The 25,785-nt window shown below is 42.3% G+C and overlaps 1 protein-coding gene across 7 annotated transcripts in view; it reads right to left on the bottom strand.

The window, feature by feature from the left end:
* Positions 1–12,117: 12,117 nt before the first annotated feature.
* The window catches only part of ENAH (ENAH, actin regulator), a 108,200-nt gene continuing 94,532 nt past the window's right edge, over positions 12,118–25,785 (bottom strand). For 4 of the 7 annotated variants that reach the window (XM_025048503.1, XM_025048502.1, XM_025048505.1 and 1 more), the window contains 5 exons: positions 24,288–24,354; positions 21,463–21,525; positions 18,367–18,445; positions 15,632–15,689; positions 12,118–15,084 (listed from right to left, as the gene is read on the bottom strand). In XM_025048503.1, coding sequence (XP_024904271.1) covers positions 15,047–15,084; positions 15,632–15,689; positions 18,367–18,445; positions 21,463–21,525; positions 24,288–24,354 — 305 coding nt within the window. In that variant the 3' untranslated portion in view covers positions 12,118–15,046. The remainder of the gene's footprint in view (positions 15,085–15,631; positions 15,690–18,366; positions 18,446–21,462; positions 21,526–24,287; positions 24,355–25,785) is intronic. The other 3 variants (XM_025048504.1, XM_006914278.3, XM_006914279.3) reach the window with 1 other exon arrangement.

The raw sequence follows: 25,785 nt of genomic DNA, 5'->3' as shown, positions 1-25,785 counted from the left end.
ACAGCCCTGCACCCCGAGGAGGTGAGTGTAGAGATTTCTAGATGAAGTGCTTTCTTCCCCATCTTCTCCTCCTTTGCCCTGCATCCTGCCTCAAACGAGTCCCCAGGCGATCGGACAGCGCAGTGGACAGGTATAGGTGACAGCTCTGTGCAGGACACGGAGCCCCTGCTATTGGGAACAGGCACCATGGGCAGACTCAGATGAGCTCCCTGCCCATGACCCGGGGAACCATGGCAACTCGGAGTTGGGGTGAGTTAGGGGTTGAATTGTGTCCCCCTCCGATTCATATGCTGATGTCCTGACCCTCAGTGTCCCGGAATATGACTTTCTTGAAGATAGTCTTTGCAGAGGTATCGAGAGGTGATGAGGTCACTGGTGTGTCCGTGTAAGAAAGGGAACTGGGGACATCATCGTGCGCAGAGGAGAGACCACAGGAAGACTCAGGGAGCAGACGCCGTCCCCAAGCCAGGGAGGGGCCTGGAGCAGGTTCTCCCCCACGGCCTTCAGAATGGACCCACCGGCCAACACCTTAATCTTGGACTTGTCGCCTCCAGAACTGTGAGCTGAGACATTTCTACTGGTTAAGCTACGCAGCCTGGGGTACTTTGTCACTGCGGCCCAGCTACCTGATGCAGGGCACCTTGGATCAGAGCCCGGGGCTGGCTCTGCCCTCTCTGCCCTGGCACCTCCCATCCCTCTGTTCACCCCGGCGAGGGTCTCCACAAGGACAGTTTGCGATGAAGCCTCAGGTCTCCCTGGGCTTCTTGGATCCCTTAAGTCTCGCCTGAGTAACAGGCTTGACTCAGGAAAGCTGCTTGATGCCACCCAGTTTGGGTGACCGGCCTCCACGTACGTGCAGAAAATGCTTGCTTTTATAACCCTTGCTGAGGACATTTGGGCACTGGCTACAGAAAGTTCACTGGGAGCTGAAAATTAGATTGTCGGGTCTTGCAGCTGAAGGAGAGAAATTCAGACCAGCCCAGGTCACAGGAGGACCCGTGGGCACATAAAACAACATGGAGATCGACTTTCCAGTTTCCAGACCTTGTCTGTGCGCTCAGGACAAACCCCAGTGAGGCAGCACGGTCATCAGTGGCAACGGCTCAGTTTATTTTTCTTTGTGTTCTCAGCACAGCACCTAGCACACAGTAGGTGCTCACTAAGTACTAAGCACTTCCTAAAATAAATAACGTCAGCACGTTATTTATTTTAGGAAGTGGGGGGAGGGCGGGGGGCAGCCTCCAGCCCTGAGAATCCTTCCCGGGTTCAGGCCAGGCGGATTGGTCGCTGGTACTAAGAGACCTCACCAGAGCTGACGATTGGGAGGTGCTGGCAACAGGGAACCCGCAAGGAGGAAGCCAGGCCACCCTCACCCTCCCGGCTCTCCCAGGGGCCTCCCCCATCACCTCACAGCTGCGTTGACCACTTTCTAGTTGGCCACTAACCTAGCCTGAGAGGTCACAGCTTTCAGAGGCCGGAGTGAAGAATTAGGGAAGACACCCCCCCCGCGACACACACACACACCAGTAACCCTGTCAGGGTTTCAAGGGGTGAGGACCCACATGGAGGTGCTAGGGACAGAATGTGACCCCAAATTCATAGTCCCTCCACACCAGCTAGCAAGTGGCCTGGGAGGCCTTCTCTAGGCCCTCAGCGAGCGAGACCTCACAAGACTTGTCCCTTCCATTGGAGGACAGCCCTGGGCAATGGAATGTTCTGGAATACAGAAATTGGCCTGCCTGGAGTCTCCATCATGGACCGCGGGCATGCAGGACACCCTTCTCCACGCAGCTCTTCGATGTGTGGGGTCCCCTCGTATTCCCTGAGTCCTTTTCACTCAGGACTCAACACAGCTCCCTGGAGAGCTCAGACCCGCCAGGCCCAGCAGAAGGCTCTGTGGACTCATTTTGTTGACATAACTCTAGGTCACATTAACTATTTTGGACTAAACGCAGACTCTGCAGGCAAAATGCCCAGATGCGGATCTGTTCTCCGTCGGTTTCACCTTGGATAAATGACAACTTCCCTGTGCCTCAGTTTTCTTAACTGTAAAATGGGGATAACAACAGACAGCAGCTCTCAATTCCAAGCCAGGTCGTGGGGGAAAAGAACGTCCCCCAACCGCCAGAGGGCGCTGCACACCCGCGTTGGGCGGGGTGCGCTGCCGAGTACGAACGCCAGGGGTCGCCCGAGCGCCACGGCCAGGGAGATGCCCCACCGGCCCCCGCCGGCACCAGCGGAGCGGAGGGAAGCTGGCCGCACCGCCCGTTGGGACTGGCCTTCCCTTCCCTGCGACCTCCTGAAAGGCTCTGAGTAGCGTCCGACAAACCTCCCACACCTGGATACAGATCCAGACCCCAGGTGCTGTGGCCGAGGAGCAGGTGTGACTGGGAGCGAGGGCCTGGTGCAACCAGGAGCGATGCAAAGCCTTTGAAAGATGAAAATGACAGCGCACAGAGATGCACAGCACACCCCCCAGAGCCAGGCCACATCCACGCATGCGGTGGGGCTGGGGCTGGCTCTGCTCTCCAACAGCCTCCTCCTGAGGCCTGCCACCGGCTCAGGTCGTTACACCCTCCTCCTGGCTGCCCCGCCCCCTTGTGCCCCTCTACACTGCTGTGTTTGGATGTCATCCTCCAGGAGCCCGCCAGTTCCCAGGACTGGGTCCCTTCATGGAGCTCCCCGGGGCCCACCCAGACAGGCTGGCCCAGATAGACAAATTAGAAGGGTCTAGGGAATAACTAATGGGGTGCCGTATTTCCCTCATATCCTCCGGGATAGGTTCCAAGACCCCCAGTGGATACTAGACAGTACTGAACTCTATTTATACTGTTTTTCCCCCCTATACACATATGTATGATAAAGTTTAATTTATAAATTGGGCACAGTAAGAGATTAAGAATAAAATGGAATAATTATAACGACACCATAATGTGGACATGGTGTCTCTCTCCGTCTCAAAATATCTTACTGTGCTGTACTCGCCCTTCTGCTCGTGATGATGGGGAAGGACACAGCCCAATGTGATGAGATGAAGCGAGGAGGACACTGGACAAAGGGATGACTCACTTCCCAGGACGGACGGAGCAGGACAGGCCACGGGGCGGGGGGAGGTCATCGACCCACTCAGAAGGGTGCTCAACTTAAAGGTTATGAGTTATTTATTTCTGGAACTGTCCATTTAATATTTTTGGACCGCAGTTCACCACAGATAAACCGCAGAAAGCAAAGGGGCCACGGCATGGAGGACGATCCTGCATGAGCCCATCTGTCGAGTCGACATGGCCTCTTGGAGCCTGTCTTTGGGGGCCAGCCACATGTGGTGGGGTGTCCCGTGCACACGAGAATGTTCGTGAGGACATCACGGTCGCCCCGTGCCCAGTGCCCACCGTGTTCCTCGGGGCTCTGCTGCCTGGTCGGGCGGCCGTGTCCTGGCTCAGGGACTGGCTCAGGGACTGGCTCAGGGAGTGGCTCAGGGCTGGACACATGGCCCAGGTCAGTTAGAGCAAATGCGATTTTATTCACCACGCAGACGCGAGCCACGGTGGAATGGAGACTCACAGACGCCCCTGCTGACACCCCACACTGCTTACAAGTGGGGCCACTTCTACTGAAGCTGAACACAGGCGATTAGATTCCCACTTGCGTACCCAGCAGAAACGCATCCGTGTGTTCCCCAAGGACATGCTGAAATAGTCACGGCACTGCTGACCACCACGGCCCGGCAGGGAGAGCGGACAGCCCCGTCACACACTCGACGGTGACGTCCCGCGGGGGAGAGGCCGAGTACAGAAAGGCACCATGCCGTTCACATAAAGCACGAAAACAGCCAAAACTAACTTGGGGGGTTATAGGTCAGTGGAGTGTTTGTCCTGGGTGTGGACAGTGGCTGGAAGGGAACACAAAGGGGCTTCTGGGGTCACGGCGATGTCACTTTGTGACCTGGGTACTGGTCACGTGGGCATATTAGTACGGCGTCAGGGAACCGTACGTGCATGTGCACTTTTCTATGTCATTGACTTCAGTTCAGTTTTAAGCATTTTAATATTAGTTTCAAGTATACAGTACATTGGGTTGACAACTTTAAAGGTTTTTTTTAAAAGCCAGAATGTGGCAGGGGATCCTGGCTGTGAAGACACCGACGGTGGCCCTTTTGTGGGGCTGAGGTGGCCCCAGCAGCAGCCACCATCTGCCCTGAGAGGCGGCTGCTGTTCATCACTGCCATGGGGTCAGGCAGGCCCGGCTGCAGGGTCGGGTGCCATCCCCAGGCTGGCCGTGACGGTGCAGGTGTGCCAGGCCCCGGGACTCCACTGTCTCCAGAGCAGGCGTAATGCTGTGTTACACCAGCCTCCAGGCTCCTCACGCGAACTTTCGTTTTGGGGTCGGGAGTGATGACGTGCTGTAATTAGCCAAGAATGACAGAAGTCACTGCCCGGTGATGTTTAAAGCTTTGTAGAGCTGCAATGGACTCTTCAAATACGAACCTCGGTTCAATGCTACATCCCTGGCTTTGCCAGGACAGCTGCTGTGGCCATGGAGAAATGGTGATAAGCGGATCTTTGCACCCAGTTTGCAAGGAAAAGCCTTGAACTTCACCTATGTGACTTTGCCATGCCAGGTCTGCAGCTGCCGGGGGGGCCAAATGAGGCTGTCTATAGAGTTCTGTGATACTGAATGTCACCGTCAGCCCGGCCGTCTGTGGCAGGGACCCTCAGCCACCTGCAGCCGGGTATCCCCGAATCCCCAAACACCACACTTTCCAGCTGAGCACAGAAGCGCTGAACACACCCGCCAAAGCCCAGGGCCCACTCTGCCGGGCGGTCCTCCCCTGGGCACACCACCCAGCAGCCACTGGATATCCTGATGTCACAATGGCTAAGGCAGCATCTTAGGCTGTCAAATCTCACGATAATAAGATCCCAAAGAGGGTCTTACTTGGAAGTGAAGGGCCTGGCACATCTTTGTCTCAGTCTCTCAGAGGTAACCTTCTTGCTATAGATAATGGGTGTTAGCCTGGAACGGAACACATGAATGTAGGAGGCCAAGGGAGGTGGCGACTGTGACATCCAAGTGCATTCCCCCACAGGAACCGTCCTCCAAGCCTGGGGTTTCTCAGATATTTGAAAGAGGGGAGGGCAGCAAAGAAATTCAGCCTATTTAGAACTGAGGCTGGAGAAAGGAAACCACTCAAGTTGTTCTATTTGCCTGTGAAAGAGACCCCAGCTTTCTTTTTGCCTCTCTGGCTTCAGAGTTTGAAAACTAAGACACTCCGCAGGAATTAAAGCGAGGCCATCAACCGCCCTAACGTATGGCCAGAGTCTTAGAAGCAGACTCATGGGCGTTCTCAGCGCCAGGTCCCAGCGCTAAGGAAACCCAGCAAGAGCAGGGCGGTGACGGCACAGGGACGTGGAGTCCTACACGAGGTCTCGGGACTCTGACACGCGACACGCTCATGGCCTCGAGTGCCCCCTCCGGCCCCTCACGGAGGCCGGACTGGGGCCTTGGACAGCTCCAGTGAAGACGGGCCACGCTGTCCGTGGGCCCTCACGCAGAGGTGACAAGCAGCACGCAGGGCACGGAAGCGGCTGGCTTGACACCCTCCTCTGTCACGGGCTGAAATGCAGAAGGTGCCTGTAGAAAGCTCTTCGAGGTTTTAGAACCGAGCGTATTGCAAGGTCGGAATCTTGATCAAGTGTGAGGAACACAGAACTCGCTCACGTCGTAAATCTTTGGTAAATGAAGAGCAACTGGTAAAATGAAAACGAGTCTCCTCTGAATCAAGTATTTCAGCGTTTTATTTCAAAAGGAGAAAGGATGCCAGGAAGCGGGAGAGTGAAGCGGTTAGAACCAGCAAAGCGGCAGAGCAGGAAAGAAAGAAAGGGAGGAACGAACCAACCAGGTTGATGGCGCTTAACGCAAACGCGGGGGCCGATGCTGCGAACCTGTCACGCCAAGTCCAAGGACCCATCAAAGGGACAGGGCGAGGCCCCTCCCCAAAAGCCGAACCTTAACTTTACACAGTCTGGACGCGTCATGCACATACAGGTTACACTTGATAGTTACATGAAATTGCATGCAATTCGCACAGTCATCTTGAAGGCACTGTATTGTGCAGCGGGAGCTGCGCCTTTCTGGCAAGCCCTTCCTGTGTTGTCTTGCACGTGGTCCTCTTTTTATTTATTCCTATTTGAAACTTTGGTGTCAAACCCAGGTGCCTCCAACGCCACCCGCCCTGCCAACAATGTTGGTTTCACGTCTCAACCTCTCTTCCACTTCCCCTTTTTCTAGGTAGATGCCAAGCCCAGAAGATAGTGTTCCTGGACAGTAAGATTCCCTTTATTTGGGTTCACAAATGATTGCAGTCAAGCCGCAATTGACAACGTGTTGCTTTAAAACAAGTTGCTATCATTTCCTTCCGCCCTGAAATGCAGCGAGGCCGTAACTCAGAAACGCCATGAGACACGAGATTCCGTGTGCACGTTGAATCATGTCTAACTCTAATTAAAAGGCAGCCTGTATGTGTTTACGTGACCCGTAGCTTGTAAAGCGTGACCTCAGCCCATGCAGCTTCAAGCAGCTCACTCTCCCGATCATTGGATCAGAAAGTCCTGGGTTCGTGGTCTGTAAACTGTTACATTTTAGCAAAGACGACAGCGCTGCATCATCTTTTGAGGACACAAATGTACATTTCTAGTTTTAAAATCTGCAGCAAAGCAAGTTAACGTGAGAGACGAACCCATTTGGACCATAAGAAATTTGCCTTTAAATTTTATTCGTTGTGCTATTCTACTGTACGCTGCTGGCCTAGCGACGTGGTAGGTCTTGAAAGGAAAATGTATTGAACCTTCTAAATCTCATCGTGGAAACGGTTCGTGTCGTTTTCTAACCAGAAGGGTTCATCCCTGATTCCCCGACCCCTCAAAAGCTCCCCTGGTATTCACTCACACAGGCGCGGACCCCCCCACCCCCAGGGGGTCAGCAGAAAGCACGATGCAACTGGTTTCAATCACGTAAACAACAGAAAGCTTGAAACCAGAACTTTCAAAGGTCCAGCTCTGCCTGCTCCGTCCGCAGCGAGACGTGGCTGGTCCAGCTCACCCCGCCTCTATCCTCCAGCTACGGACTCGAGACTCGAGTGCGCTGCCATAATTAAACTGCAGAAGGCTTCCTCGGTCTTATCAAGCAAACCAAAAAAAGAATTTCTATGAAAATGTGTAAATACTATACTTGAATATCCTATGTTGCATCAACTAGAGATGTCTGAAGATAGAATTCTCTTTCTGGCCCACTTTTGTTAGAAACACTTCATTTTCCCAAAAAAGAACACACACACACACATAATGAAAGGCTTGCCTGTTGTTCACAAAAAGTGAATTCTCACACACACACACACACACACACACACACACACACACACACACACACACACAGAGCTACCGGGAACGGGAGTAAAACAACATCCATAAAACACAACTCATCTTTTATAATCTCAAACCTTCCAGTTCAGCCTCGGAATCTGTGCCAATTCTATGTGTCTTAAGATCAAGCAAGGACTCAGAGCAAGTCACTTAAATGGCATGGAAGGGTCACCTGGTTTGTCAAGAAGTTGCTGTGACAGTCTTTGGATCTGAATAAGGACCTGGGAATGACGACTCCTATACTATATATAATAAGAAGGGCAGAGAGAGGAGGCTCACTGTCTTTTGTCCCCTCTCGAGGATGACAGCGATAAAATAAACAGCAGTAGCAGGTTCGGAGGATATGAAAACCGCTCAAGTGTCTTCCTCGCCAGGAAAACTAAGGCTGCCTCACTCTGCCCAGCTCTCGGGGGTCTGTTCAGTTAAAAGCAGCTCCGGGACCAGAAAGTCTGGAGGGCTGCCTGTCGCTTGTCCTCCAGAATTGGAACATGGGTCTCAGGCCTCAGGTGATCCCATCCCACGGTTCCTTGTGGTCTGAGTGGCAGAATGTGCTTCTGAGTCAAGGGCAGCAGACAGGGGAGAGGCTACCGGAGAGGCCCGTGGGCAGACCGCCACGCCGTCTGTGACAGCTCACGGACGATGCAGAAAGCGGTGCCTCGGCGCGAGAGGTCACGACCTCCCACTGCGTCACTGACGGCCTCTAAATCACCACTCCGCTGACCTTTTAGCGTTCACACTTGGGATGTACTTTTTCAGTGAAAGGCGTCTAAGATTTTAAAATAACTAAGACCAGAGAGCAAAACTCAGGACTATTTTCCCTTCTCTTGGACCAAACACTAACTAAACCAACCAGTCGTCACGGAGGACATGCCGAATGAGGAACCACAGGACTCAGTGTCAGAGGTAGAAGGACCTCAGAGACAAGGACCCGGAGGACAACTGACCAGCTCTCCGGTCTGGCGACTGGTGAAGCCCGTCCAGTCCCGTGACCGGAGCGAGGACAGCGAAGGGTAGTGGAGCTAAGGGCACACGGTGGATTAAGCAGGAACATTTTTAACAATGTGAGGACACAAAACTATGCTCCAAAATTCAATTCAATTCAATTTCTGGAATTGACACTTAAAATGATGAGGTACCTACGGGAATCCAGTTGTGAATTCCTGGCTCAGGCCTGAATCTCCCACGCCCTGGCTAATGAAAATGAAAGGATCCCGAGTTTAATGACCCTTCCGAGTATCTAAACGCTCCCAGCACTTTTCTCAGGATACTCTCCTTCCTGGAAATTTTAGGGTCAAAGTCAGTGCTACCGCCCCACGTTCCGTGGCTGTTCGGAGGAACTGGCTAAGGTCTTACGTTCCACTCAGGAGTGGTTTACCAGCTGGTGGTGGCCTTGCAGCTCATGGCCGTCAGATGGGGCTTGCAATTAATGACATACCGAGCTAGCCCACCGCCAAGGGCAAACCAACCTCAGACTCGAGCCCGCGTCCGAGGGTCCAGGGAAACTCGGAAGCACTGAACTAATGCCACAGCAGGTAGGACAAGCCAAGTTCATGCCCGAGTTCAACCTGGTGGTGACAACGAAAACCCTAAAATTTAAATGAAGCCAATTCAAAACATTTTCAAAAAGGCCTTTAGTCTTTAAAAAAAAAGTAACTTAGGAAGTCCCATGGATGTGACTAAGGACACAGAATGTTAGAACTTTTAAGAGCCAGTTTTAAAAGCCTCTGTGGTACATTTTCATACGATTACAACAGTGTATATAGTTAAATGTAACCAAGGATCTGTTTTCTCAATTTCTACAGATTTAAATGGAAGCTTTTGGACCTGATGGGAGAATTAAATATCGTTCAGCGTAAACATCGATAAATGTACATTTCTTTTCTTCTTCTAAGTGCCTTTTCCCGTGTCATCCAAAGGACCAACTGCATGCTTTTCTACATATTCTAAGCCTTCTTGAAAGAACCACCATTTAGTAAAAACCAAACCAACTCACGTTACTCACCAGCTTAAGCAGTGATTTCTTCTCTATGTTTTAATAGTTACCCTGGTACTAAAGAAATCATTCCTGAAAAGGGGGGGAAAAAATCAAATTTACACGACAAACCCTGAGGCTGTCATCTGTATACAGACTTTTTAATGAAACAAATGCAAATATAGTCTCTAATGAAATACATAAGCTTTCCTAATAACCTTTATTAAAATGAAAAGCTGTATTTTCTCAGAACTTAATTTTGGGTGAGAAAAGTTTGAATTTGGTGATTAGTTCACTGGTGTATCTGAGTGTTCTAAACACTAGGGGTTATATGCCTTTATCAAATGAGATAAAGAAGAGCCTTTTCAGAGCGTTTCCTCTCTACTATCAGCCACCTACCGACAGCCCCGATTTCCGGCCTCCCCTGGGAATCCCAAGGTCCTGCACCAGAAGCTTCCAGAAGGACCGCTCTGTGCTGTTCCTCTGAGTATTTAAAACGCTTCATAGAAGTGGGGTACACAGGAACTACGATCTCTTGGCTCAAACACTTCACTTAAGTTTCGGCTTTATCCTGTGTTAAATTACTCAGCAGGTATTTGAGGCCTGCTACACGCCTTAAACGACACTAACAGTTCAGTTTAGAGTTTATGTGCAACAGACAACATCTATAATGACGGAAGCCACTTCGCTTTCTAGGTCTCCACATACATCGATTTCTTCAGATTTAACAGAAATAACCAGTAAGTGTGGCAGTATTTCTTTTAACATCCTAAGTTATTATGACCAAGTCATTCATTTACCCTCTCACAAGGACTATTATTACCCTATAAAGAAAAACTATTTAGAAAGACAAATTACATAGTTCATACCTAAGCAGTTTTCAAATGTAACATCTTACCGAAAGACCCAATTTGCCTCTTATGAGAATTTACCATTGGTGTGCAACAAAGGATTTATCCTACAATGCCACTTTTATTGATGCTGAATATCCGTAATCATCCTCAATTTACTGTATTAATAGTTTTCTAATCAGCTTTAGACTTGTAATTTGAAGGTTTCACTTCCAGTATTATAAAGATATAGCAATCTCTTGATTCTGAAAAATGATCTAATGACAACATAGGGAACCAAATCCACCGCCTGTTTGGATGTTGGGTACACAGACAACCTTCAACGTGGACTCCTAGCAGTACTGACTCGTGTAAATGGCCTTTCTTGGGGAGCTACAAACTTTAGCTTCTCAAATGTGCTCATACTCGGGGAAAACTATTCTTAAAAGTGAATGTCATTATGTGGCCGAAGGTGCCAGAACACCCGCCAAGTTTCCTTACACATACTTCAAGTTTCGACTTCAAAAACACATAAGTGTAAATATTAAATGGCTTTTCAGTGAAAAGTCAGAGGTATTATGCATCGCTAGTCGCAATATGCTTGAGTTACCTTTCACATATTCTTAGAGCTTTGAGGAGAGAGACAGACACAAATCCATCTATTAAAAAAGCAAACAAACAAAAAACCACCAAAAAAAAACGGTACTACTAGGATCAGGTCCAGAGTTTTGAAGTGAACGCTGGAGTAAATGTCTTTAAGTAAGTGGGTTTTATAATAGCTACATAAAGGAATTAGGAGCTCCTAGAGAGTTCTTTCACTCACCATGCTTTATGTGATGTCATTTTTATGCTTTTAATCATTAGAATTTAAAGCTAAAAGGGTTATAAAGTTACGATGGCTACGAAAAGGAATCACAGAGATCTGGTAGCTTATCTTTGTAAACCGTGCTTCACAGGACCATATTACTTAGAATTTAAAGGCCGGTCCCTCACAATGGCGCTGAAAGGATATAGGAATTTAGGAAGCTTATCAAAGTTGTTGCTAGGCAGATTTAAAGGGATACCATCTGCTACTTAACTCATTCTTGAATGGGAAGTGACTTTTAGTCTGTAGACAAATATTGTGATTGATACATAAAGGGAATCAAGAACCGGAGACAGGATGGAGAGAAAAATCAGTTGATATTTTTAGAACTGTGGGCTGTGTAATGGCTGCGAATATCGACGAATAAATCTGCATTCCATGGGAAGTGGAAAAGATGATTGCTGTCCGGTAAAAGAAAAAAGAAAAAAAAAAAAAGACAAGGATTGTTGTATTTCTAACGAAAACATTAGAAGTTTAAAATGGAATTCAAAATCAGCACTTCATAAGCGTCAGTAACAAGTACTGCTCTGCAGGTGTCGAGATGATGGCATAACGTTTAAACGAACACGAGAGTTCACGGACTCACCATGTTTAACGTCCGGTACTTGATAAGGCCCTTTTACCACACAACGTCCTTTGCCCTGAACCCTGTATGCGGGAAAATTTTAACTGCGAAATGAGTTTAAGTATCTGACTATGTTGTAGGACAAAGCGGAATAAACTCAAACATCGATCGTTCTCTTGACTGTAAGAGCAAGAACACGGTGTCAAGCAGGGCTGTGAGAAAATAAGAACAAACAGGAAACAGCCAACAGTTATTTCAGACAAAAAGGAGATACATTACACTTATTCCCTTTGTATACATTACTTAGCACTCATGACTTTTATGAAATCTTTAGGAATGGTGACGATGTGTAAACTTTAAGTCGTGAAGCCACGGACTTTGAAGTGTTTTTTTCACATTCCATATAACTTATTTTAGAACCAACAGATTATTTAAGAAGATTATCTAAGTGTCACAAACAAGCAACATGTATATACTGCAATTTTATTTCAATCGCACAAACGAAGTTAGCGTGTAGGAAATTTAAATGAAACAGTATGGTAAAAATAGCAGAGAATGGAAAACTCTAAAAAGGAAGTACACCTAAAGCATGACGAGTCAACATTCATTAGGGTTTCATCTTCAGTTTTGATTGACACTTGATATCTGCAAATTTCGAAACTAACTTTGAAATCAGGATGACTATTCTGAAGAGATTCCAGCACCAGCACTAAGATTTGTACATTCAGTTGGTTTGCAATTGACTTGTTAGCCATTTACATAGTGTATAGTACAGATTTGTCACAGGTCATATCACAGTGTTGAGGAAAGAATTACCTTCCTGTCGTTGCAAAGGGTCCCCTTAACTGCTTAAGACATCCAATGTACGACAGCACGAAAACCATCCTAATAACGTGGCTCCAGCATAGTTCTGATAAGGAAAATAACTTAAGCTTCTGTTGCCCGTTTTAATTACTGAAATCTCTAACAATGACAAAACTGTCACGTACGACAGTAAATGTATACAGTAATTCAATCAAACTTCTCGGAAAGAACACATTTAGTAATCTGGGATAATGCAAAATGATGGAAAATATAACATGATTCAACACTGGTTCCTTCTGTCATTTTACACAGACATCATGTTAATAGAAGACCAAGGCACAAAACGTTTAGTGCATAAACCAGTTTTTTTTTTTTTTTTTCAAGATCTAGCATTTTATTGTAGTCTCTTATCTTACTTTGGACCACTTGTACCCAGAGTACTCTATCCTACTATAGACTATTTAACTTAACTAACAAAATCAAAAAGTTATTTCTGACCAGATTTATAGGGGACATAAACGTTTATATCACCGAAGTGTTTACATAACCTAAAGTACAATAATAAAGATGAAAATGCCTCCTATTTCTTTTAGAAAACAGTACTTTATAAGCTTGTTGCAGCTTTAATGCCTTTACTACTTTGCATGACAAATAGTTGATAGAAAAAAGAACTATATACTTGAATTATGATAGCTCATCCATCACAGAGTAATCTAAAAATGAAGTTTCTACAGAAACAGGAACTATTTTAACAAGGAAAAAAAATTCCCTCATTCAGACCTCTCTGAAGTGGTTAATAGCTACAAATTTGCAGCATTTAGAAAACTATGCTATCAACAAGCTGTCTTTACGAACTGAGATGTAAGAAATCTAGAGAGCAGATGAAAATGGATTATTTCTTCAAAATTTCAGTAAAACTTCTGATAATCAAAGGTTTCAAAGCAAATATGGCACATAACAACTCAAGCATAAGTCAAGATGGAGAGCTGGGAGAATTTTCGATTTCCTAAATTTTCCCCCCAAAAATCTATCATTGCGACATAAAGGATTTCTCCTGTTTTAACCTTAACAAATTTCAAAGAAAAGAGTGGATTACATACACACGTGTGTGTGCACAAACACGCACACACATACACAATAATAAGTAGAGCATCAAATTCCTTGTTCCCACCACCTAAGTCTCACTTTATTCATTAAAAGAAAACTAGGCAGAACCCCACCATGGGTTTCCCCTTATAATGATTTCTGTGACCTTAACTGCTGATCACTGCTACTTCCTGTAATTCAACAGAACTAAGTTCAAAAGCAGCTTTGTAGTCAGGAGCATGTACCTGAACACTTGTGTAAGCAGGGCACCTAGGTAACAGCCAAATTCAGGGATCGGACTTTTGAGTTCCACAGGAAGCTACAATTCATGTGAAGCTCAGAATCATGTTTCAGACCACTGAAATTACTAAAGTTCAAATACAAATAGCTGACGACATGACGTCGAAGATTAAGTAGTTGGTTCTGTTAACATATTTACCAATTAAAGTCACAAAAGAGTCCTCATTATTTTTCATGCAGGTAATTGAGAAAAATGATAGTGCAGTAAATAACTTTAAATAAAAAATTATTCCTTCCCTTCCACCCACTCCCCTATACGTTACAAAATTATTTCCCTGGGACTAGGCCTTGAAAAGGCCACTACGTATTACTGTGACATGCATTACTGTCTGCAGTTAAAAAAGCTACTTCTGTGGTAGTTGTAATTACATTATAAAAATGTCCACATGCATAAATCTAAAAAAGGTTGAAAACCTACAGTAAGTCTACAATATACTGTTTTACATTTGACCACTGGTTTGTGTGATGTAGGAGTCATAGATTTGGTAAAGCATTGTAACAATTTAGGAAGGCATCTAAATCTTTAAATTCTGGACGAATTTTATGTTTTAATCTACAAAATTGCATGAAGGCGAACTCGAGAGACTTCCTATCATTCTAAAATTCCTCAAGCTGGACAAACCCTTTTTAAGACACTTTCTCATAAATATCACTCTTTGAAAGCACATAGAATTCCATTTGTTCCACAGCTGATGATCTTAACCTGCATAGGGCTGATCTCAATATTCGTGGAATAATATGATAGGAAGACAAACCTGAGAGAAACGTTTACAATACAATAGCGTAACTTGCTGAATTCATCAGCACTCTCTGGAAAAAAAAAAAAAAAAAAAAACTTCTTAAGCCTTTCTCCTCTTTATTTTAGCAATGGATTGTGGGAAACGTGCGATTTCATCTTGACATGAAAATATTTCAATGCACTGTGGTCTTGCCTGACGGGTCCAGGATTTTCTGCATCACTGTGACAGGAACGCTTATAGGACTCACTTCCATCCTGAAACTGGGACGGAAACAGCTTATCGCCAGAGTGACAAGGTCTGAAGGCTTTTAACGTGCGTTGGGTTTTCCCTCCTTCCGAATGTTTGTCTCCATCTTCTTACGCAGCTCACAAAATGTAGGGGTTTGTTGTTAACAGTTGTTGTTTGTAGATGTTTTTTATTCTTTCTTTCTCCAGATTAAAGTCCTATCTCTCCTTAGTTTGTTTCTCTATGCACTATTTGACTTGCTCAGTTCCTGCCTGATTGCTGGAGAAGAAAAGGAAAAGTGTTGAAAGTAAATACAATAAGATAAAATAAATGAGTGATTCGATCTTAAGAAATTTCAATGACTGTGTTCAAACTCACAGGAATAAAAAGCTACTCTGATCTTGCATCTTTCACTGCAGAGATCTTTGTCTCCTTATTACAAAGATGATGCTAATTTTCATATGCATATATTCATTTATTCTCTCCTTTTTGTATACCAAATGAAAACACTGTTTCTGTGGGCTCACAAGAGGGCAGTGGGATGGATGGATGAGGAGAGGTCACCTAAAGAAAGACTTGCTCACCTAGTTCTCCATCAATTACTACTCGACACCTGAAACTTACGGATCTCGTTTATCCCTACTTTTACCAGTAATTTCCATTATATGAAGGAACGAGAGTCCTCCCACGCATCGTAAGCCAAGCAAAGGATAAGTGTTTTATGCCCTCAAGTAATAAACTGCATCTTTCTTTATTTGCATTCTCTTAAAAATGGCCATTCTTAAACATTACTCTATAGGAGCAGCAAATCTGTTTGGACACTCACCGTCAATGAGCTCTTCTTTTAGCTTTGTTAATTCTTTTCTCATTTCATCTAAAATGTCCTAAAATAAGAGAAAAACATCAGGAATACAGAAAAAACTTACTACTAAAAAGATTCCCGCTAATACAAAATGTTAAGAATGTATGACACGTGACATATGGTTTTTGTTTCCGGAGTCACGACGTATGTCTTAGAAGCCTAATCTCGGTAAATTTTGTTTTTAAAAGTTTTCCCTTCCCAAGTTTTGTTTATTCTAGCCTAGCAAGATCTGAAACAGAATGCTTTCTAAGACTAAAATGGTTATTCCGTCGTCCAGTGAAAGGTATGAATCAGATAATTTTTAGAAAAAAACAATGGCTCTGCTTTCAATCTCGACTTCTAGGAGCGGTCTGAGGAGTGACGCCTACAACGTTTCAAGGAAGAAGAGAGATAAACTAGACAGTCGGCTCTTCTGGTTTGAAGGGATTCCTTAGGAGCCATAGCAACTGCCACTACATTTCAAGGAATTCCCCGGAGGTCCCTCCAAGGCTGCCCCCTACTGTGGAAATGGAGGTGGATGGGACCCCTTGGGACCCGTCCTATCCCATTTGGCAGGCACCGGCCACATGCAGCTACTGAGCACCAGCAACGTGCCCGGTCTGAAATGCGATGCGTAAGTGTAACACATCAACCGGATCCCAAAAACTTAGTACTAAGAAAATAATGTACAGTAACTCATTAGTACTTTTAAAATATCGATTACCTATTGAAATGTTATTTTGATATTTCACCTGTTTCTCTGTACTTATTTAACAAGGCTACTAGGAATTTTAAGTACTTATGTGGCCCATGTTCTATTTCTTTTTAATAGTGATGCTCTGGATCCTCTCGCCTCCATGAAAACCACTCCATCTTTCTATATTTTGCAGAATCTCTATTTATTAAGTCCAATTAAGTTCACCCCCCCTCCCCAAGTTAAAGAATCATCAAGAACTAAAAGGGCCATGACAAGGTGACACAATTTTAAGGGTGAACAATAACAGCTACCCTTGGAGAGGATCGCTTTTGAGTTAGGAGCCTTTCTTTATTAACTGCACACATCTCGGGTAAAATTCAATTGCTCTGTTTAAGGTTTATTTTTTTAAAACGCTTTTCTCATGTTTAAAATAAGGTTGGAAACGATCCATTAGTTTAATTCCTCCATTTTACTAATGAGGAAGCAGAGGCACAAAAGTTATTATACGAACTCACGGATATGCTTATTCAAATTACATCCTCTCTTCTGCTCTGCTACTTTGGATAACCAAGGTTCTTCCGTATTTTAAAGTATGTGTACGTGCTCTATTTTAAAACGGTTTTCAAGAAAGCATATCGAATACACAGGAAAACAAAGGCTTCATTACCTGTGGCCGCATATAGGCTTCCCTTTCAAATTACATAACCCAATTTAACTTTTCAAATAGCTTTGCAGTACAGAAATTAGGTTGACATGAAATTTGTAGTATTTCTCTTTAATTCCTATTTAACGTTTATTTCAAACTCATATTATTGCAACATTATCGGTCCCTTTTGGATCCCCAAACATCTGCTAGCATTTTAAAAAATGAGTGAGAGAATGGGGAAAATGGCCTTGGAAAAAATACTTGGGTTCTAATCCTGACTCAACTATGTACTTAGCTGTGGGACCGAGTAGATTTTAACTTCTCTGAGCCTCAGATGTGCAGAATCTGCACGTAAACACTGCATGAGAGATTACTACGAGGACTAGGAGACAAGGTCACGCTGAGAACCCAGCAAACACCCAGCACCATGTCAACCAGGAAGTCAGTCAACGCTATTGCGGCGATTGGCCTCGCCATTAGCCCCAGAGGCTCCCCTGCAGCCCGGGCCAAGGAGACGAAGATCAGATTCTCCACTTCGGGGCCATCTGCACTCAGGTGTGCGAAACTGACACTCGCTTTCCACTAATCTTTTTTAAAAATTATTTTACCTCTTCTAGGAATAAACTATTTTAAAGCTCCATAATCTCATCACCTATCACTCCTTCCACTTTTTTTTTTGAGTACACAGTACTACATATACTACGTATGTATCCAAAACATGAACCATATTGTTTTCTTTTTGGTAGAGTTGATATAACTGTTCATATTGCTTGGCCACCTGTCCGTTTCTCCTAACACGGGCAAGTGTTCACAATCCATTGTTAAATATTCTCAATTACGATTCCTTAATGCTGCAGAGCTGCCCCTATGCTGTATGCTGATATACTTCTCCAATATTTTCTTAGCTTAAGCTTAGAAGTGAAATTGCTGGGTTCAAAGGTAAGACAGTTATTTTTAAAGTTTTTGATTTGTTTTCCCAAACTGTTTCCTAGAAAGCAGAAGTATACAAGAGTGCCCATTTTCCTCACATTCTTTCTAAAACCAGATTTACTGGGTCTATTTTTGCCAATGTCAGTGAACAGTGGGAACCCCACCCCGCAAATTCTAACAACTGTGCACCATGCACTTACATTTCAAGTTTATACCATACCATTAAACCATTACCCCACCCACCATCACTGCTGGAACTGTATGCAAACCCACTGAACCAAAAAAATGAAGATAAAAAAAATAATATGGTACGAATGCCATTGTTTAATTTGTAGAAAAATATCTTAACTCTGTATTCTTTTCAAGTATATTTACGAGCTGTCAAATACATGCACACGAGATACTTTTCCAAGTACAAATAAAGGACAGCTGCCACTGAGTGCTCACCTGCTTCAATCTGTCGTAGTCTAGTATCTCTGTCTGGACTCCGTTGGCACTGGGCTGGGATGAGGGTGCAGATTTTGGTCTGTGCAAATGAAATTTCCAGAACAGGTAAACAACACGTAGGCTATTCAATGAGTTCATAAAAAATTGTAAATTTACCGACCCAACACCAGATCTTTTAAGTACATTTCTTAAAACACATGGTGTTAAAAGTTAATTGTCAAAGTTGTAGGACTGATTAGAACATAAAACAAATCATTTTTTCACTTTTCTCAGTATTTTCAGTTATTTGTAAAGAAATTAGAAAAAAGGTGATGACAACTGTTTCAGTAAAGAGTAGAAGACAGCATTCCTTGGGCATGAGGCAGGTAACCAGGTTAATCAGCAAGACAGAGACAAAGGGCTGGCTCTGATATCCGAGGCCCAAGTGACACGATCTCGATTTCGCCTTCTTTTGAAATCGTACATCATCTGCTAAATATCTGACAAATCAGTAGAAGGGCAAATATAAGGACAAATATTTTACCCTAATATGAATCAGTTTACGAATTCCATGCCTTGGTTTGCAGGAAAAAAATATTTTAGTAAGCATGATTTTTTTTGGGGGGGGTGTGTATGTTTTATTCCATTTCAAACATCAAAATAAGAAAGAATGGTGGGGAAATGATTAAAAGTATATTCATATCCAGTTGGCTATGTGGCTGTTTACCAATGAAATTTTTATGGAGCTGTCATTTGAATGGTGTGTTTCTGGCTACTTCCATAAACTTATTTTATTTAAAAAAAAAAAAAAAAAGGAAATGCCACACAGAAGTAATTACTGTAATTACTGCACTTTCAAAAGTTCAGTTTCTATGAAAAATGTTACATGAATTAAGTCTTAGGAATTAGGAATATTTTAAGCAAAGGTTTTGATACAGAATAAATCTTTCGTGGCTCCCTCTCCAATTCCGGCAATAAGAGAAAATCCTCAGTGGAAATCTAGAGTTTCAGTTGGGTCCACGTCCTGGCTTAGAATCCCAAGTGGCCACTCTTTCAGGGCCACAAATCAATGAAAATCAAAACCATCAGTCAAATAACATATTTTCAATTTTTAGAGTATCAACATTAAGAAATCTGAACCAAGACTTAATAGGTTTAATAACTTTCCCCAAGTTATTACTGCACAGATCTTATGAGGCACATTAACCCTCAAACCCACAGGTGGTATTTGTGAAGATGAGGCCTCGGTTAATTTGCTTTAATATCAAATACGCAACCACTTCAGAGGTGGTCGAGAGGCAAGTCAGCCACTCGCACTGGGGAGGCACTGCAGGGGACAGGAAGATGTGTATGACACATTTCCTTTCCTCTTGTGATGATACACCTTTTTACTTTGCTGAGACCACTTAATTCCACAATCACCTAAAATACGTTGAGGGCCACAGTTTGCAAGTCATGGTGCTCTGTATCGAGTCTGGTCTCCTCAAATATTCTTAAAGGCCCTCACGGTGTGCGTTTCTTTCAACCGTGCTGTCTCTTCCTGATCTCCAAAACTAAATCATTTATTATCCTGCTTTTATTTTACTTTTCACATTTAAGTGGTACAATTAGCGAATTATTTTCTCCCATGTTACGACAAACAGCCCTGAAATTCGTGTGAATAACTATAGCCAGCTACTTAACTGGGCTATACGTTATGAATATATTCATATTTACTAAACAATGCAAAAAATTATTGTTATATAATAAACAACTGTGGAAACATGCAATTTTTAAAAAATTGAGTTCATGCTGACATGCAATCCATCACCACCACCACCACCACCACCACCATAATTAACTAAAGGGGGGAACTTTTCATACTGAAGGAAAGAAGTAATCACCACTTTTTAAAAAAAGGTTTGTCAACGCTGTCCCAGGAGGCACTATGTGTGAAAACAGCAAAGTAACTGAGAAGATTTACAACAAAAAAAATCTCATTGTTAAATGTTATTTTTCTATGTACTAGCAAATTTCCTAAATAGGTCTTTTGGTCCTAAAAATTAAATCACCCCCTAAAAAACAGAAAAAAACTATTTTACAATTGTAATATAATTTTATGCAGACTGAACTGGCCGATAAACTTACCAAATATTTCAATCATCAATGGCATGAAAATAATTTTAGCTAATAACAATTTGGCCAAATAGAGCCTGATTATAGAACTCCTTACACTGTCATAAACACTCCCTCCAAATACTATGTAATTCATGTTCCCAGTAGACTTCATGTATATTTTCAAAAACAGATGTATACAGTAACATGGGTAGATCCCAATCGTTCCTAACCTGTGGGTGTTTACTACAATTGATAATGAAATATAAGGGTTTCTCAGAGGTTTTCATTACTTTATAATGTGACTGTTACCTCTAGATACCTACCTATAAAATAATTGTACAAAACTTACATCCCTATTCTGCCAAATTAACTCTAAATATAGCTTAAGCATTTGAGGAATTTAAAAAGTTGTCAATTTTTTAATTAAAAAAGAAGTGCATGTTTCGCATGTTAAGTTTTCTTAATTAAGAAAATGGTATAATAGGACTCATTCTAAAAAAAAAAAAACAAATAATCTGCTCAGGATGTTAGATGCTAGCTAGGTTGGATGCCAGGAATTGGAGCTTCTCCTCAAAGAATAAACTACCCACAATTATGGCTAAAATACTGTCCATGGTAGAGTATCAAACAGTCTAGGGTCTTCTATTCCACTTTTCGAAAGCCCCTCCCACACTTACAAAGAGAACAGCCTTTAACAGAAAATGCAAATGCTACGACCAGCCTCGCTATAAAGTATGTGGCATTAGACTCCCATTTTAGTATTTCTGATATGTTTACCATTTATAGTTATCCTAACTCAACTATAAAGCGATGGAAGAGAAATAAATACTATTAACTTTTCTAATTAAAATCTCTCATAAATTTTTTTAAAAAGTATTCTAAAAAAAGCTAAACATGACAGGTTCAATCTTCCTAAATATCTCTCTCGTGGTGATTACCAATCCATGTAGAAAAAGCTCAGCCCTATCCTCAACATGTTATTTAGAAGTCTCAAATCACAAAGTCACATCAGGATGATACCTGTGTAATGAATCATAGGACCTGTTGTCAAAAACAATCTGATTTTTCCTTGGAGAATCCCGTCTATGAAGGGGAAAAGCCATTTAAAGGGGTATACGATAGAACTTTTAAAAATAACTCTCATTATGTTATTGTTTATAGGTTTTTAGTCATAGCCAACAAAAAAAAAAATGAGAACTAAAGGAGTCCATTAACCTTAAAATAATCGGTTTTCTTTTTCAATAAAAAGGGCATTTGAAGACTAATTCTAGTTATGTGAGGATACTCTTTACTTCAATAGAGAATTTTAAAAATCATTACTTTTATAGACGGTGGTCATAGTAAAACCTACCTACACAAAGATTCAATAAGTATCAAAGACACTTTGTACAAAACAAAGACATTTATATGAGAGTGAATACAAAGCTATACTCGCAAATAAAAAGCATAAAAAAATCATTGTGGCCTGAAGTATATAAAATTAACTCTTCTCAGGAGGCATGTAAAGAACATTTTTCTATCTTGAATACAATATCTGTAAGCTCTAAATATAAACCATAGGAAGAATTCACAAACTTTCCAATGTTACATTCCAGGCAGTTTAAAGAATTTTTAACTACAACATTCTTACTTTTACTCTGACTTCTTCACTTAAAATAGCATAATGCACTATCTCATGTATATTACAGGATATTACTCCATCTTGCCACTAACATAATTTTGACATAGATATTCAGAAGAGAAATGGACACTTTCGCTACCCATTTCGAGTGTGCAAGCGTGAGGCACACTTAAGTAAGAACACAAAGTGGCCCAATGTACTTGTTTTCGGAAGGAACGGGGAGATAGCTTAGAAAGAAAAGCAATACAGTTCTTAGCCTTTTAAACATATTTTTTAAATCATTTATGGTTTTAAAGTGTTTGTAGTGAAATTTCGGGACATGTATGACTCACATCAGTGACTGAATCAAATCTATCAAAACGTATATGAGTGATTAGGAAATAACTGGACATTTCAGAATTCTTATTTGGGGAAGAGAGAAGAAAACTATTTATCAGAATCAGAACGTGGTTACAATGCACTACTGGATAAGAAGAACCAATATTTGACTAATCTATATAAAAATCCTTTTAAAATGGTGACCTTTAGAACACTTACTAACCTTCCTTTAGACGTCTGAAAAATCTTTCAAAGAGAATTTTCTCCTTCACTAAATGAACCCAAACGCATCAAGGAACATATTCCATCTGAAGAGCCTCATCCATGTCCCTTCTAAGGTACATGTGGCTTTTGCCAGGGACTGGGTTTGGCTGCAGGCAAGCCCACTACGGAACCCTATCAATGAGGGGAGGACACACAGTCGAGGCAAAGAGGAGAAAGAATCTTTCCCGTCACAATTTACGCCTTCAAAGGACAAACGCTATATCCCAGTCTGTTCTCTGACATGTGCTTGATAAATCAAGCTTCGTGATGTGCTACTGAAGAAAATCTGTAACAACTACTAGAGATGCATTAGCAGGCCACGTCAGTTAGGTGTCTGAGAGACATTTGAAAGGTGCCATTTTACACTCTACTGAAAAAATGCATTCACCAAAAGCAAGCCCTGCATCTTCCTCTAAAATCAATACATCCATCTTTCAGTCATTTAGAAACTAAAAGTGTCTATATGTTCCAAAAGGCCCAATTTTTTTGTGGAGCTTAAATCATGTCCTCATTAAACACAAATTTAGATTTAGGCTAATACAGATTTGTGATAATATGAGGTAAATCCTTTTATTTTTCTTTATAAGGTTTCTATAACTAAAGTTTGCTTCTTATGAGGCAAAAATACGGCAAACAGCTCACCAAAAAAAGGCAAAAACTTATTAGTCTCTAGGAAAAACATGTTTCATTTCTGAGAAAAAAATGAGTCCTTTAAACTGCCTTATAAACCAAAAAAAAAGTTTCACCCCTGTTCAAGGCCTGTGACGTAAATTTAGTTATGATAATAAAGTATGCCCAGCTAAGACTTACTGAATTTCCTTGACCATGGCCAGATGACCACTTGTAGAAACATAACTTAACTAGTCTTTTTCCTGGACATTATTTTTTCTAACTTGATTATAATTACAGATTTCAACTGAAAGGGCAATAAATCTTTTCTATCTTATGAATTAAAAATTTTAGGTTTTATTTTGCTCTTAAATATTGCAGTTTTTCCTCTCCAGCTGCTTTTCACTTTAAAACATAAAGTTTCTTTAAAAATTACATTTACAAAATACAAGATGTCTTGGGTCTAATGGTAAAATTTCAATATATTATGTAATATTGTTCAGGGTTAAATTTCTTGAGAGGCAAACCAGTATTGGGGTTACGCACGAAAATGACCTGGTTCTTAGAAAAAAACGGGAAAGTATTCAGGGTGAAGCAGCGAGTTTTTGCAAATTTCTTTCCAACTATTCAGAGGGGGAAAAAAATGTGTCTGTATAGAGAATTCAAGTAACTGTGGCAGAACGTTAGTAAGTGCTGTATTTAGGTGACGGCTATGTGGGTGTTCGCACTGTACTGTTTTCTTTAAACTTTTCTGCAGTTTTGAGTTTTTCAAAATAAAAAAATTGGGAGGAATAAAAGCCATCTTAAAATTTCAGACAGCCTGGCCGATGATAATCAGCAGAGGGCAGAAAGCAGACAAGCACTAGCGAACACGCAATGGGGCTCGGAGGCTGTCCACGCGCAGAGGATCACAGGTGTTTTATTTGCTCCACTGCACACTTTCAAATCGATTATTCCAGTTTTTCTACAGTAAAAATGTAGATGTCAATTTCTTTTCCGATACGACTGTAACACTCAGAAAAAATACTGATACCTGGAAATAACAGGTGACTTGCTGCCATTCATTGTATTTGTTCTTTCCCAAGGTTTTCTTGTTGGTTCTTTAAAAATAAAGAACATAAGTTATTAAATAGCCTATATGCTCCCAAAGTTATTGTAAAACAAACAAAACATTAAATACCATTATACAGGTTTATACAGTATTATAAATTTAAAAAATCCACAAAACTCAATTCGGAACTTTAATTAAAATCTATAAGGATTCTAATTTGTGTAATTTCAGACCTTAAAGTAAGAAGTTAATAAGCGACTGTGACAAGTTTCCCTCAGATATACTTAGATTTTTAAATATAATACTATAATTCTATACACCAGATGGAACGATGTTTCTCTAATAAAGATAGGATAATCAAATAAGAGTAGGATTTTTTAAATTAGTTTGAATGAAATAGCATAAATTGTTTTAAAGAGATAGCATAAATTTATTAGAATGGGACAGTTGAAAATATACTATTTTAAACTACTTTTAGTGCTAATTATAAAACAAATAAAAAGCAGAATCTTTAATGTGTTTGTAACCTTTGAAATTTAATCTAAAATCAAATAGTCCTCTTGGGGAAAAAAATTCAAACAGCTCAAAATAAATTTCAGGATCATGTAAGTCTACCGTACTTTCTTGATTCTCAAAGAAACCAATTCTTGCGACTTAGAAGATAATTCCAGTTATATAAATAAGTTCACTCTAAGCTCGTACTACAGAAGACATTACGCAGTGACTCACTGAGCAGTCTACTGTGCTTTAAATTGCTTTTCTCCTGGGCTAACTCACTGACTCATCACTGGCCTCACTAGATGACTGGGTGAAATCGGAGTGGAATCTTGTCATGAAGAAAGTGCTCAGGTCACATGGGAATTAATTAAGTCTATGTCTGAGCTGTGATCTCGCTGCAGGTTTAGCAGGAAATTGTGCTCCGAGTTCCAATGCAGCCCTTCGACTGGCTTCTTACTTAGGCAGCAGCCTGTCCTCTCTTCCAACTACACACATGCAAAACTAAACCCAAACTCTCTCCTGAAACGCCACTTCTGTTCTGGATTTCTGCTGCATTCACTCGTCCAGGTGTGAAACCTTAAAAGTCACCATTCATCTTTTAAAATCTAAAGCCAACCAGTCATCGACTTCTCTCGTTTTAATTATACTTTGTTATTCCTTCTTCTGTATTCTGACAGCTAAGACATTCTGTCACCGACCACCACAGAGCTGACCCGGGGACATCAATAATCGAGTGAAGAGGTCCAGGATGAAGAGAATCAGAAACACATCCAAGAGACACCTGCTAGAGCAGGCGAAGAGTTCCGAGTCCTGAACGAAACTGAAGGACGACTGGACAGGCAGAGGAATGGTCATCAGGACGTTGTCGCCGAAACAGAGGCAGGTGGAGAGCTGAGGAAATGTGCTCAGGTGTAGCGAGTGCTAGTGTTTAACAGCTGGCTGAGGTTCCTTCTCCATCAGCAGAGCCGTCTCTCAACCTTAA

This window comes from Pteropus alecto, unplaced genomic scaffold, assembly GCF_000325575.1.
Source record: "Pteropus alecto unplaced genomic scaffold, ASM32557v1 scaffold115, whole genome shotgun sequence".
Lineage (NCBI taxonomy): Eukaryota > Metazoa > Chordata > Mammalia > Chiroptera > Pteropodidae > Pteropus > Pteropus alecto.
The sequence above is the reverse complement of the archived record's forward strand: the minus strand, read 5'-3'. Positions and strand labels throughout refer to the sequence as shown.